Consider the following 15,724-nt stretch of genomic DNA (forward strand, 5'->3'; position numbering starts at 1 on the left):
AATGTTTATATATTAAATATGTAACTGAGAATTAAAAACAGACAGTTTGGCCGAGTGGTCTAAGGCGCCAGATTTAGGCTCTGGTCCGAAAGGGCGTGGGTTCAAATCCCACAGCTGTCAACTTATTTTAACAAATTTGTTTTGATGTCGTTTTTGTATTTTCTATGTCGTTTGTCGACTTAAATTTCACTGTCGTTTATTGGTTCATAATTGTAATCTCACACAATCAATAGTATTAATTGTGTCTAAAACTTAATGATTTTTTCAACAATATAAAGTGTTTTTTTTTTGAGATAAAATATCAAATTCATTCAATAATTTAACATTCTGAATATAAAAGATGTAAGAATTTATCAGAAATAGAAATATCAAAAATGCTACGATCAGATTGATACCGAGAATGTCTAGCAACATAATGTGCTACTCGGTTTGCTGATCGTCTAATGAAAAATAAATTAACATTTGGGAGGGTAGATAACAAAAGTTGGCCGTCTTTGATTAAAAGGTCGAAAGTAGACCTCATTGCTTGTTTGCTTCGAATAGCTTGTACTGAAACAAGATTGTCCGTCTCAACTTGAACATGTTGCCAATTATTGGTCTTTACCCAACTGAGAGCTTCTTTAATCCCCATGGCTTCAATGACTTCAGCTGCATATCTTTCGTTGTGGCAACCGGCCCATGCTGCAACAAGATGACCAAGATGGTTTCGGGCAACAATTCTGAAACCATACTTGTTGTCACTATCAAAGAGTGTTGCATCTACATTAATCTTGATTGTGTTTTTTGCGGAGCGCCATCACCGATGCTTTCCAAACAGATTGATGACAACGAAATTTTATCTTAAGCTTTATTCCAGTGATCAAGAGCTACTTGTGCAGAAGTAAGCACGTCATTAACATAGGAGTGTTTTTTTTCTTCCAAACAACCTTGTTCCTTAATACTATAATTTTCATTCAGTTTCCTTAATTTTGTTTTGAATTTATTAAAAAAAAAATTAAGTAATTGATATTGTATGTTTCTATTCAAATTCAATAATTTAAAATGTGTGATGTTTAAGACACTATTAGAATATATACAAGCGAAACTGAACGAAAATTACAATATAAAATAATTAGGAACTTTTGTCATTAAAAAATTATTTTAGTTTATGCCACTATTTATCCTTAATCTCACAAAATCAAGAATGATAATCGCAGTACTAAAGTTTTAAATTAATTATCGGCATAAATTTAATGAATTTTTTTAGCAGCGTAAGTGTATAATGTTAATAACACTATAACTTTTATCTGATTTCTTCAATTTTATTTTGAATTTATAAAAAAAATTAATAAAAGTAATTGATACTACATGTTTTCGTTCAAACCTAATAATTTAAAATATGTCTTTTAAATTATAATTGAACAAAAACCAATAATATTATAATTTTAAAAATATTGAGAATTTCGCAACTAAAAATATTATTTTAGTTTATGCCGCTATTTACTCTTAAAACAATAATAATATGTTTTTTCTTTTTTTTTCTGTCGTTGTTGTAATTTTAATGTCGTTTGTTTAAAATATCACTGTCGTTTTTGTCCTAAAATGTCATTAGTTGACTTTTGTTTTTGTCAAAGAAACTGGCACCACACACTTGACATAATCATAATAACTGCCTCACTTCACTTGCCATTGCCAGAAAGCTTTCTTCTTTTCCGGTTATGGCTTTCTTTTCAAGCTCAACAACTCCCACCACACCATACTTCATCAACTCATTCACTCCTTCATCTGGGCTTTCTCTTCCTTCTTCATCCTCCAACCCTCTTAAGCTCCCTCTCTTCTGGCCATGGCAGAAGGTATCTATTATTTTCTCTCTTTCTTTTTATTTGAGGTGTTTTGAAATTGATAATGGTGTGTGAATAATGAATGTAAAACCAGGTGAAAGTGGGGCCCCTAAGTGTGTCTCCAATGGGATTTGGTACATGGGCTTGGGGAAACCAGCTTCTTTGGGGTTATCAAGAAGCCATGGATGATGAACTTCAGAGGACTTTTAATCTTGCTGTGGACAATGGAATTAACCTCTTTGATACTGCTGATTCTTATGGGACTGGAAGATTGAATGGTCAAAGTGAAAAATTACTTGGAAAATTCATCAGGGAGTTTCAAGGTATCTTCTTAGTTTGTTTGGACTGTACTGTATTTGTTGTTTTGCTCACCATGTGTTCTAGTGAATGATTATGAGGTAAATATATTTGTTCCCAATTCTGATAAGTTTGTTCTTCAGAGTTTTTTTTTTCCCAAAACAAAAATGAAAGACCTTATGTGTACTCAGTACTTACATGTCAAAATTATTAGCAAATTATAGTTACTTTAGTCAGTAATTGTTCTTGCAGAACATTGATATGACATTGAGATTTTGTCACTTTTCACTACAGAAACCTATTTGAAAAATAATATAAAGAAAATGCTATTTTGTATATTGCTATCTACCTACTATTATAGAACATTTTATTGACTGAATTACAATCTAGTTGATTGAGGTTTCCAATATTCATCATACTATTATCTCTAAACCGCTTGCAGAAAATGGTTTCAATGTAACGAAACATGGGGTCTTTTTGTTATGGCAGAAAATGAAAGTTGCTATGTATATGCAATAAGAGATTGGATAAAAACATAAATTTGTTACATAGAATGTGGTCAATTTTTTCAATTAATCCAAGTTCTTGGACAACTTCATATGCAGGGGGAAAAGGGCTTCAGGATGACATTGTGATAGCCACCAAGTTTGCTGCATATCCATGGCGACTGACGCCAGGGCAGTTTGTAAATGCTTGCAGGTAATAACCCCTTTTTCAGGCGTATCTGTTGTCGAATTCGGCTAGAGAGAGCTTTGAAAATCTTCCCTGTGTATTGATTGGTCTTATGATATAATTTTGATGTAGCATGGTTTTTCAGGGGGTCACTAGAACGTATTCAAGTTGAGCAAATTGGAATAGGGCAGCTCCACTGGTCAACTGCAAATTATGCTCCTTTGCAGGAGATGGCCCTTTGGGATGGTTTAGTGGCAATGTACGAAAAGGTTATATGACACTTTATGCATAGATTTATAAATGGTAGAAATACTTTGAATTCTCATTGTTTGCTAACATGTTTTCTTCTTCTTCTTCCCATATCATATTTTTGCTTTAATTTTCTGTTAACATTGTGATTTCAATAATGAGTACTTGATTACTTGTTTCTAAATCACATTTTTGAGTTTTCTGACTCGAAAGTTTTACTGAAAAACACATGTCGTAAGACCATTCATTGTTAATTAGTTTTCAGTAGCTCAAATAATAGTGAACCAAAAACAACCGTTAGAGGTCTATTTTATCATAGGTGCTCGAAAAGAGCCAACACCATATCAGAGTGTTCAACATCAAATAAATCTTGTAAATCTTAAGTAGATATCAAGATTACTGTTACCAATTCACATATTCAGAGATGGTTTGATGCAGGGTCTTGTTCGAGCAGTTGGGGTCAGCAACTATGGACCAAAGCAACTTCTAAAGATATATGATTACCTCAAAGCTCGTGGAGTTCCCTTGGTTTCAGCTCAGGTATTGTTCTACTTCTCCAAATCTCTATTCATGTTAAACACAACTCAACAAATTCAGCTCTTGGCACAATATGATACCAATGACAAATTGACAACAATGCTTCCAAAGGTGAAAATCTTTGTAGGGATTTCACTCCTATTCCGACACCAACTTCATCACCTGCAAATACAAGAACTCACCCAAACTAAGAACAAGAAACAAACCAGAAAAACAAAATCAAAACAAAAAGTAAAGAAGAAAACCAAGCCATAGAGATTCAACTCCAAATTGGAATCTGAGATGTTTGCTGCATTACTTGAAATAGTTTGATACACACTCGTTAAACTTGTCCTCAATTGTATAACACACTTTGATTAAACATAATAGTATATAAACTTATTTTGTATATTGTCTTTCTTAAGAATAGAAATACATTAAGGTACATATCCTATCCTGAGAGTACCATTTATTCTTCACTGTTTTGGGTTAACCTAGAAGGTTCATCAATGTGGAACTTCAAGAAATTTTGTATGGGAACTGAATTTTAACAATCATTATAGGTGCAATTCTCTTTGCTAAGCATGGGAGAAGATCAGTTGGAAATAAAAAACATATGTGATTCTCTTGGCATCCGAGTTATTGCTTATAGTCCTTTAGGACTTGGAATGCTTACCGGGAAATATACTTCAGATAAACTACCACGAGGGCCTCGGTAAACTGGTTTCTTCATTGAAATTTTCCATGCATTAAAGTTAGTCTTTAATAACAGAAACTGATCTTCTAAACTTTGCTCTTTCTCTTTATGTAGTTCATTCCTATTCAGACAAATTCTTCCCGGGTTGGAGCCTTTACTGAGTACACTTAATGACATCGCACTAAAGAGGCGGAAAACTGTGCCACAGGTGATTGGATTAAGCAATTTACAAACACTTGAATTATCACAATGATCACAGCAACTTAACAAAATAAGATCTAGTTGGCAGGTTGCTATAAACTGGTGCATATGTAAGGGAACCATTCCAATACCAGGTGTTAAGAGTGTGAAACAGGCAGAAGAGAATTTGGGAGCTCTTGGCTGGCGTTTGAGTTCAGAAGAGGTACTCAAGTTAGAATATGCAGCCAGTGAAGCTCCCAAAAAGATGGTTCAGAATGTATTTCAAACAAGGTTAATTTTCTCATTGCTTGTTTTCCATAAAAGGGTAGCTGAGAATAAGTGTTATGAGTCACTATATATCATCTATGTGGCGTTTCTCAATTGGTCGATAGCCTTCAAAAGGCTTTGGAGGTTGCCAACCAATTAGAAAGTGCCACATTAGTGTATGCCTGCATTTTCCTATTATCTTTAATTTTGTGTAGTATTTTTCTCTTAATATATTGTAGCTTATTTCTCTTTGAACAGATGACAGTTTTAAGTGACAAGCTGAGACCAAGCACAAGAATATTTGACTCACTTGAATTGTGTAAAAGCACAAAGTAAAGAAAAGATGAAGACAAATTGTGTACAAGTTCATTTTGAAAAGATGTTTAATAACTTGTTTCTTGTAAAATTACAGTATTGTATATTAAGTGGGAATGACATATTGCATGCACTAATAATTTGTCTCATAAATCCCATTTTTTAATTCATGACACATCTTTGTAAAGGCAATTAGAGATGATCTATATCTCTTTTTATGACAATGGAAACTTTTAGTAGGGATTAGTTTAAGCTTTAATATCTTTAGCTAAATTATTGTACTAATCTTATAGTTAGCACAAGAAAGGCAATGCTCTTTTCTAATTTCTATCAAACTTGGTATGTTATGTTTGGTGCCAAATTTGGTTCTAAATAAGCTACATCCCAAAATTTGTCAACCAATATCTCCATTGTCATGTTTATAAGCTAAAAACATTTAAAATTAGTTTGCCAGTGTTGAATCAAGCTATCTCACCATAATCAAGAATAATAAAAAAACTTTCATGTATCATTGCTTTCCATCAGCCCAAGGGCAATAGAACAATCTCTAGTGTGCTGAGCGTCCATGTCGGCAGTCTGTTCCCGCCATCTCTTAGACGCTGGTAAAGAGGTTCCCGGGATCTTGCATTTTGTTGTTTGCATAAGCGACTTTGTTTATGTTGATTTAGGGTTCTAAGTTTTGACTAAATAACAAGAGAAAAAGGGCTGTTACTTGTTTGAATCTAAATACATAATTGCATTCGATTTGAATGTTTTCCAACTCATTAATGGAAATCCCATTTGATCTTAGAATTGTTACCTTGGACATTTTAGTTTATTTTTAAAGATTACTCATTGATGTATCACAAAATCTAAAAACTTTTTTCTAAATATTTTTAAGAAAAATGCTTGAAGGCAAGACACAGTCTAGCAAGAACATAACCGTATAAATGTATAAGAGAATAGTTATAAGTAAAACCAAATAATAGGTCGAACTCAACATCTTAATAACCAAAATTCCAAAGTACAAAGAAATACAGGAAATAAGTTTTCCCAGTAGAGCAATGTTGTCCAAAACAGCAAAAACAAAATTAATGTTCTAATAGGAAACTGCAGAAGCAGCACCTTACGGTAGGAATGAAAATCTACTTGATCTTCTTCTTTGGCCTCAACTGCAATTCAAGTTACGAAACAAACAAGTGAATAAACGAGTTTGTAATAATTATTCATTGAAACTCAGAAAAGAAATAATCAAACAAAAGTTTGTTTACCTGGTTGCTGTGTCCACACTTCTTCTTTCTGCAATTAACAGCACGAGGGTGGAGACGGGCATAGCACCTATAAGCAAGTAACAAACGCTATGAGCATCAATCAAAGAAGTTTCAAATAAAGCATATCGATATTGATACATAAAGACACAAAAAACTGAACTAGTATCGACACAAGACATTACAAGAACACCATAGCTTAAATGTAAATATGAAAAACTACATAAGCATAACAGGTGAGGATAATGAAAACAAAGGAACCATATAGCTTATAGCTTAAATGAATCACTAAGCCAAATATTGTTAACAACCATACATGAGGGGAATCCCTAAATCCAACATTTGTTAATTAAGAAACAAACACAAATGACTTGAGCAGAGAACATATCATATTCTATAAACCAAACATATATAACATTGATATATTAAGATTATGACTTACTTGCGGCAAATCATCTTTTCCTGGTTGTATTTCCTGGCCAATGCCATAAGAGATGGCTCAATGATTCCACCACGGAGCCTCAGAACCAAATGCAATGTGGACTCTGGAAATGACCCAATCAAATTCACACAATTTTGTTAAATTTCATAAACAAAAACCATTGCAGACAATACAATATTCATAACTGTAGCTAACGTATTTCAAACTCGAACCCTCTAAAAAATTCTCAATTTTTTAACCAAACAAACAATAACTTTACTCAAATCTATATAGATAAACTTTTATTCGATAATCTCGAAAGAAACATAAACAAACACACAAAAAAAATGGTAACCTTTCTGGATGTTGTAATCAGCAAGAGTGCGACCATCTTCAAGCTGCTTTCCGGCGAAGATCAACCTCTGCTGGTCCGGAGGAATACCTAAAAGTAGAGAAGCAATGACAACATTAACCATTTGCAAGCAACAATAAGAAAGAGAATGAATAGAGTGAAAACTGACCTTCCTTGTCCTGAATCTTAGCCTTGACATTGTCGATGGTGTCGCTAGACTCGACCTCAAGGGTGATGGTCTTCCCAGTTAGGGTTTTCACGAAGATCTGCATCTTTAGCCGACTCGTCTAGGGTTTTTGGCTCTGTAACGAGTTGGACTATCATATATAAAGCTCCACAATTTATATTAGTTACCCAATTTTATAGAAAATGTTACACTTTAGTCCCTAAAGTTTGCTTATTACAATTTACAACTCTATGGGTGTAAATGAGGAAAAAAAAGTGAATGTAAGTTATACCATAACTAAAATCCAAAAGCTTTACTATCTCCAATATCCTCAATCATTTTTACTATGGCATAATTTAATATCTAATAATTATTTAAAAAAAAAGTAATCAATAATAATATTTGTAAAATGTAGCTAAGTAAAATAATTAAATATATATAATTATGAGTTTACTCTCGAGCTCATTTTTATCTTCTTCACTTCTAGTGTAAGTCTTTATGAATTTATTTTTGGATACTTTTTAATAAGACATCATACTAATAGAGATATGTTTATCCTTATATGCTCATGGTGTTTCTCATTTTTAGTCAATACGAGACTTTGGTTACTACCTAATGTTAGAATTTATTGGGGTCACAATTGTATATATAAAATGTGTGTTGGGTCATCAAATAAATAAGTCAAATTTATGTGGTCTATTTTGGAATAAAGTTTATGACTTAAGGGCATGATTGTTATGATTTTAATATGTGGATACCATAAGGACAATTTCTATATTGATGAGGGGCCAAATAGAAATAGTCAAAAATATTGCCAACAGGTTTGTCTGTTGGTAATATAACGGGTAATGGTCCCCATTTGCATCATATCTTTTCACTCTTGTATCCCCATCACCAGGAGAAAAACTACAGAGAAAGGTTTTGATGCAAATTGGAAGATCATACCAATTAAAGGTCATTACAAAATCGATTCTATGGACTCCGGTACGCTTCCGCTATTCCTTAATCTTATTGTTTGATTCTCTTGAATTAATTAGGGCTAAATTAAGTTTTACAGTATTTCTAACATGTGGTATCAAGAGCATCCCTAAATTAATTCTTGAGAATATATTGTAGTGTTGTGGTCTTCCAGTTAATTACTTTCCCAATTTAATAAATGCCAAAATCTATATTACATTGTGTTTATGGTGTCGACATATATGCATCCTGTGTGTATATTTATATATATATGGTGTCGACATATATGGTAAATGGTTTACGCCCCTATCCATTTACATCAATGTGTGTGCATGTGAAGAATTTAATATCGTTTGATTACAGTATGTAAGATATATATATATACTGTAATGTAATTTAATGTTGCGATGATTTTTATTCCATATATATGATAGAATTATCTATATATATATATCGCAATTACAGTTTGTTCTCGGCTGCTAGAGAGAGAATGCATCTGATATGCATTTATTTTCTTCCTTTTGCTTTATCATTATTATTATTATTTATTATTATTATTATTAAAATAAATAATAATTTTAATTATAATAATAATAATACAGTAACAATTTAATTCAAATTTTGGTTTTAGAATTTATTAAGGATATTTAATATTTAATTAAATTAATTGAAACAAAATATCACCAAAGTGATCTCTTTTGTGTAGATTAATTTAATAAAAATATTATGATAATGGTGTGTATGTAATTCATAAATTTATTAACTAACCCAAAGGTGAGTTAATATTTGGATGAATTTCATGCATGTTTGTGGTGATAAATGTGTGACAATTATAAGGAATTTTGTGTGAATAATATGTTAGTCCAAAGATTGCATATTGTTTGACATAATTTATTGTCAATATTTGATCACTACAACAAGAGTACCGCTTACAATTAATATTACTGTCCAAAGACTTAATATTAATGTTGTGTTTGGTATCTTGAGATGGGATTAACCATTATTTGAATTTATTGTTTTATTTGGATTCTTATATGAGCATGTTATTTATGTAATTGTATTGTTCTTTTCAGCTGTTGCTAGTGTATCTGCTAATCTTAATTCGGTACCGGTCCTTAATGGTAATAACTTTAAGGACTGGAAGGAGAACATTTTTATTGTTCTTGGCTGCATGGATCTTGACCTTGCATTAAGGATGGATCGTCCTGCTTCTCTTACGGATACTAGTACCTCCGAGCAAAGGAGAATTTATGAGAAGTGGGACCGTTCAAACCGCATGAGTCTTATGATCATTAAGCGCGGCATACCTGAGGCTTTTAGGGGTGCGGTGTCCGAGGAGGTCACCGATGCCACAACTTTCCTTGCTGAAATTGAGAAGCGCTTTGCAAAAAGCGATAAGGCGGAAACAAGTACTCTTTTAAAGAAACTTATTTCCATGAAGTTTAAGGGCAAGGAAAATATAAGGGAGTACATTATGGAAATGTCTCACCTTGCTTCAAAGTTGAAGGCACTAAAGCTTGAGCTTTCGGATGACTTGCTTGTGCATTTAGTGCTTATCTCTCTTCCTCCACAATTCAGTCAATTTAAGGTCAGTTACAACTGCCAAAGGGAGAAGTGGACTCTTAATGAGCTCATTTCATTTTGTGTTCAAGAGGAAGAAAGATTGAAGCAAGAAAAGACTGAAAGTGCTCATTTGGCAAGCACCTCTAAAGATAAGGGCAAGAAAAGAAAGAATGAGGCTGCTAAGGATAAAGGTCCTGCACATAAGAAACAAACTCAAACCAACAGTGATGATGGTTGTTTCTTTTGCAACATGAAAGGACACATGAAGAAAGAATGTGCTAAGTACATTGCATGGCGAGCAAAGAAAGGTACATTTCTTACTTTGGTCTGTTCTGAGGTAAATTTAGCTTCAGTACCAAGAAACACTTGGTGGTTAGATTCTGGTGCTACTACTAACATCAGTGTTTCTATGCAGGGTTGCCTGAGTTACCGAAAGCCAAATGATGCTGAAAGAAGCATTTATGTAGGAGATGGCAAGTCGGTAAATGTGGAAGCAATAGGGCATTTTAGGTTGTTATTAAGTACTGGTTACTATTTGGATTTGATAGATACTTTTGTTGTACCGTCTTTTAGACGGAATTTGGTTTCTGTTTCTTGTTTGGACAAATTGGGTTATTGTTGTTCATTTGGAAACAATTGCTTTAGTTTATCTATTAATTCAAATACTGTTGGAACTGGTTCTCTTATGGTTTATGACAACTTATATTTGCTTGACACCGTTGCTTCTTATAATGAAACCTTGAATGTTGAATCACGTGGTACTAAGCGTAAAATGGATAATGAAAAATCAAGTTCCTTATGGCACAAACGGTTAGGTCACATCTCTAGAAATAGAGTTGAGCGACTTGTATCTGATGGAATTTTAGATTCAATTGATTTTTCAGACTTTGATGTTTGTATTGAATGCATCAAAGGCAAACAGACCAAAACAAAGAAATTGGGTGCGAAAAGAGCTACCGATGTCTTAGAGTTGATACATACAGATATTTGTGGGCCATTTCCTACACCTTCTTGGAATGGTCAACGATATTTCGTATCATTCATAGATGATTACTCAAGATATGCGTACCTATTTCTACTTCATGAAAAGTCTCAAGTGTTGGAAGTGTTCAAATCTTTTAAGGCTGAAGTTGAGAATCAACTTAGCAAAAGAATAAAGAAAGTCAGGTCTGACCGTGGTGGTGAGTACTATGGCAGATATGACGGATCAGGTGAACAACGTCCAGGACCTTTTGCCAGATATCTAGAGGAGTGTGGAATTGTCCCACAGTACACTATGCCAGGATCTCCTAGCATGAATGGTGTTGCTGAAAGACGAAACCGTACTCTTAAAGATATGGTAAGGAGTATGATCAGTCATTCAACCTTACCAGAATCACTCTGGGGAGAGGCACTTAAGACAAGAAATTTCTATATTTTGAACAGGGTACCAACTAAAGCAGCTGCAAAAACACCTTATGAGCTTTGGACAGGGCGAAAGCCTAGTCTTAAGCACTTTCATGTTTGGGGATGTCCAGCTGAGGCTAGGCCTTATAGGCCAAATGAAAAGAAGCTGGAACCCAAAACTGTGAGCAGCTACTTTATTGGATATTCTGAACGATCCAGGGGTTTCAAGTTTTATGATCCCAAAGTAAAGAATATATTTGAAACGGGAACTGCAAAGTTTTTTGAGGATATTGAGTTTGGGGGGAGAAATACGGTTAAAGACTTTGTTTTTGAGGAGGATTTAGAATCAACCACTCCTCTTGAGAATGAGTTGATTCCTATTCCAATAATTGCTTTTGACAATATCCAGGATTCCATTCCTAATATTGATCAAGTTTTAGATCAAGAGCAACCAAACATAGTCAATCAAACCCCAGAGGTACAAACTCAACAACCTCAAGAACAAGTGCCTTTGCGACGATCCACTAGAGAAAGAAGAAATGCTATTAATCCAGATGAATATATAGTGTATCTTCAAGAACATGAGGATGGCATTGGAATGATGGAAGATGATCCAATCAACTTTCATCAAGCCATGAAAAGTTCTAACTCTCATAAGTGGAATGATGCCATGAATGAAGAGAATAAGTCTATGCAAGACAATAAAGTTTGGGAAGTTGTCCCATTACCAGAAGGTGTAAAACCAATTGGTTGTAAATGGATATTTAAAACCAAGAGGGATGAAAATGGTAATGTGGTGAGGTTTAAGGCACGTCTTGTAGCAAAAGGCTATACTCAGAAAGAAGGCATTGATTATAAAGAGACTTTCTCTCCAGTTTCATCGAAAGACTCTTTCAGGATAATAATGGCACTTGTTGCTCACTTTGATCTTGAGTTACATCAGATGGATGTTAAAACAAAATGGCGTTTCTCAATGGCGACATTGATGAGACAATTTATATGGAGCAACCAGAAAACTTTGTGGTTTGTGACCCAAAGAAAATGGTTTGCAAATTAAAAAAATCCATCTATGGACTCAAGCAAGCTTCCCGTCAATGGTACCACAAATTTCATCAAGTGGTTCTCTTATTTGGTTTTGAGATGAATGCTGTTGATGATTGTGTGTATCATAAGTTTAGTGGGAGTAAGTGTATATTTCTGGTTCTATATGTCGATGACATATTGCTTGCCACTAATGATATAGGCTTATTGCACGAAACCAAGAGATTTCTATCGAAGCATTTTGAGATGAAAGATCTTGGTGACGCCTCTTTTGTTTTAGGAATTCAAATACATCGAGACCGTTCTCGGGGTATTCTTGGATTATCACAAAAGAGCTATATCGATAAAGTACTCAAACGGTTTGGCATGCAAGATTGTAGACTGTGTGATACCCCGTCGTTAAAGGAGACAAATTTTGTCTTAAACAATGCCCTAAAGGAAGCCTTGAAATTCAAGAAATGCAAAAGATTCCCTACGCTTTGGGAGTCTAATGTATGCTCAAGTTTGTACGCGTCGGATATAGCGTACATTGTTGGAGTGTTAGGGCAGATACTTAAGCAATCCAGAATTGATCACCGGAAAGCAACCAAAAAGGTTATGAGATATTTGAAGAGAACAAGAGAGTACATGCTCACATATAGGAGGTCGATCACTTTGAGATCATTGGGGTACTCGACTCGACTTTGCGGGATGCCAAGATAGTAGGAGATCCACTTCGGGCTACATATATCTGTTAGGTGGTGGAGCTATATCATGGAGGAGTGCAAAACAAACACTCATAGCTTCATCCACCATGGCAGCAGAATTTGTTGCATGTTATGAGGCATCCAACCATGGTATATGGCTGAAAAACTTTGTCACTGGGCTGCGCATTGTGGATGGAATTGAAAGACCACTTAAGTTGTATTGTGACAATAAATCAGCTGTATTGTATTCCAACAACAATAGGAGTTCGACGAAGTCAAAACACATTGACATCAAGTTCCTTGTTGTAAAAGAAAGGGTACAAAGTAGACAGATTTGTATAGAACACTTAGGTACAAACTCCATGATTGCAGACCCCCTTACTAAGGGTTTGCCACCCAAGGTCTTTCATGAGCACACTGCTCGTATGGGTGTTTTAGATTATGAAGATATCTAGATTCAGTGGGAGTTTGTCTTTAGTGTGTTTTATTTATTTTATGAAACATGTGTATTTGGATATTTTTCTGATCAGAAATTATGTTATTCAGTTTATTTCACTTTGTACATTTAAGCTAAAGTTTTGATCTCCATAAAGTAAAGTAGGACCAATTGAAAATTGACATGAATAGATCACCATGCATGTAATTTTCATACCACATTATCATGATTGATCTATGTCATTTGGCTATATTGATGTATGTGACCATTGATGGGTTTAGTTGTGATTGATACAACGAAAATCGCTTTGATCCTATGTTGATATAGTTAATGGACGAGATTGCACATGCCTATGGTTATGATGACAAAGTTATGAGCTCAATAAGGTTAACACATTTATATGTATACATATGTGACCCAGTGGGAGATTGTTAGAATTTATTGGGGTCACAATTGTATATATAAAATGTGTGTTGGGTCATCAAATAAATAAGTCAAATTTATGTGGTCTATTTTGGAATAAAGTTTATGACTTAAGGGCATGATTGTTATGATTTTAATATGTGGATACCATAAGGACAATTTCTATATTGATGAGGGGCCAAATAGAAATAGTCAAAAATATTGCCAACAGGTTTGTCTGTTGGTAATATAACGGGTAATGGTCCCCATTTGCATCATATCTTTTCACTCTTGTATCCCCATCACCAGGAGAAAAACTACAGAGAAAGGTTTTGATGCAAATTGGAAGATCATACCAATTAAAGGTCATTACAAAATCGATTCTATGGACTCCGGTACGCTTCCGCTATTCCTTAATCTTATTGTTTGATTCTCTTGAATTAATTAGGGCTAAATTAAGTTTTACAGTATTTCTAACACCTAACAGTCAACACAAAGTGAGATTATCGAATAAGAGTTTATCTATATAAATTTGAGAAAATTTGAAAATTTTTTAGAGGGTTTGAGATTGAAATACTTTAGCTACAGTTATGAATAGTGTACTGTTTGCAATGATTTTTGTCTGAGAAATTTAACAAAATTGTGTGAATTTCCTTTAGTCATTTCCACAAAGTCCACATTGCATTTGGTTCTGAGGCTCACTGGTGGAATCATCGAGCCATCTCTAATGGCATTGGCCAGGAAAAGATGATTTGCAGCAAGTAAGTCATAACGTTAATTCATCAATGTTATATATGTTTGGTTTATAGAATATGATATGTTCTCTGCTCAAGTCATTCGTACTTGTTTCTTAATTAACAAATGTTGAATTTAGGTATTCCCCTAATGTATGGTTGTTAATATTTGGCTTAGTGATTCATTTAAGCTAAGCTATATTTTTCCTTTGTTTTCATTATCCTCACCTACTATCCTTATGTAGTTTTTCATCTTTACATTTAAGATGAACCATCATTTTCGCCCTTGTTGCTCACACCATATTTTTTAAATTTGGAGTTGTATTGTCTAATATTTGATTCAAGTAAAAGTGCTTAAATACATTCATGATTGGCAGGCCCGGCCTAAGCATAGGCGGGCTAAGCTTGTGCCAAGGGCCCACCCAACCCAGGAGTCCAAAATTTTTTTTCTTCTTTTAAAATTATACATTTTTTTTACTGATTTTGAAAATACTACATTTTTTCGAATATAAAGGCCCAAAAACAAAATTTCCTGTGGCCCACTTTATTTCAGGACTGGCCCTGACGATTGGCCTAAGTGGGTGAGCAAGGTGTGCGCATTTAGCTCTCAAAGGATTCTAAATTTTGAAAAGAAAACAATTATTTATATATGGATAAAATGTTAAATAATAAAAAAAATGTGACAAAACAATGTTTAAACATAGTAGTATAGTGTCATTTTTAAGTAGGAGGTAAAGAGGTTAATTTCCAACCTCCACTTTTCAATTTTTTATTTATTTTAATATTTAATGTGCTTATAGAGGATTAACCTTGAAATTTTTAAGAATTTTAACATAATTAACTAAAACACTAAGACCATCTCTAATGGTTATATTAATTGGGTATAGAATCTACACCAATTTTAGTGTAGAATTTTTTACTTTTTGGTACAACAACTCCAATAATTCACACTAATTTGGTATAGAATCTACATCGATTTAGTGTAGAATTTTTTACATTTTGGTACGACAACCCTAATAATACACACCAAATATCATACTAAATATCTCACTAAGTAAATATATTTTGCTTAAAAATCTCATATTTTATATTATTAACATTAATAATAAAAAATAACTAATTTATGATGTAATTGTAACATGATTACTAGTAAGAATTTAAGATCTTAAAATAATTTAGTAAAATAAAATATTTATGAAATCAATTAAATATTACACATTTGTTTTTTTAAAAAAAAAAATAAATTACACCAAATGTTTATTAAAATATTATTTTATTTAATATTTCTTTTTAGTGTTATATTGTTTTTATTTTATTTAG

The 15,724-nt window shown here is 33.5% G+C and overlaps 2 protein-coding genes and 1 non-coding gene across 5 annotated transcripts; 2 read left to right on the forward strand and 1 right to left on the reverse strand.

The window, feature by feature from the left end:
- Window positions 1-40: 40 nt before the first annotated feature.
- Window positions 41-120, forward strand: TRNAL-UAG (transfer RNA leucine (anticodon UAG)). The gene has a single exon. It is a non-coding gene; the product is annotated as a tRNA-Leu (tRNA).
- A 1,523-nt stretch (window positions 121-1,643) lies between these two features.
- Window positions 1,644-5,252, forward strand: LOC133037697 (pyridoxal reductase, chloroplastic-like). 2 transcript variants are annotated; one of them, XM_061115084.1, is made up of 9 exons: window positions 1,645-1,832; window positions 1,915-2,143; window positions 2,723-2,816; window positions 2,935-3,058; window positions 3,477-3,578; window positions 4,118-4,269; window positions 4,366-4,459; window positions 4,541-4,722; window positions 4,957-5,252. In XM_061115084.1, the coding sequence occupies exons 1-9, from the start codon at window positions 1,698-1,700 to the stop codon at window positions 4,958-4,960; spliced, it is 1,116 nt and encodes a 371-aa protein (XP_060971067.1). In that variant the 5' UTR covers window positions 1,645-1,697; the 3' UTR covers window positions 4,961-5,252. The 2 variants fall into 2 exon arrangements, with proteins under 2 accessions (XP_060971068.1, XP_060971067.1); XM_061115085.1 differs by lacking the exon at window positions 4,957-5,252 and having other exon boundaries at window positions 1,644-1,832; window positions 4,534-4,704.
- A 726-nt stretch (window positions 5,253-5,978) lies between these two features.
- LOC115717443 (ubiquitin-ribosomal protein eL40 fusion protein) lies at window positions 5,979-7,452 on the reverse strand. Of its 2 annotated transcripts, XM_030646432.2 has the most exons (5): window positions 7,203-7,452; window positions 7,037-7,123; window positions 6,703-6,805; window positions 6,264-6,330; window positions 5,979-6,164 (listed from the first exon to the last, which is right to left on the reverse strand). In XM_030646432.2, exons 1-5 carry the CDS (start codon window positions 7,303-7,305, stop codon window positions 6,138-6,140), a joined length of 387 nt encoding a protein of 128 aa, XP_030502292.1. In that variant the 5' UTR covers window positions 7,306-7,452; the 3' UTR covers window positions 5,979-6,137. The 2 variants fall into 2 exon arrangements, with proteins under 2 accessions (XP_030502292.1, XP_060971069.1); XM_061115086.1 differs by having other exon boundaries at window positions 5,979-6,330; window positions 7,203-7,364.
- Between the last annotated feature and the right edge of the window lie 8,272 nt (window positions 7,453-15,724).

Source organism: Cannabis sativa, chromosome 5 (genome assembly GCF_029168945.1).
Source record: "Cannabis sativa cultivar Pink pepper isolate KNU-18-1 chromosome 5, ASM2916894v1, whole genome shotgun sequence".
NCBI lineage: Eukaryota > Viridiplantae > Streptophyta > Magnoliopsida > Rosales > Cannabaceae > Cannabis > Cannabis sativa.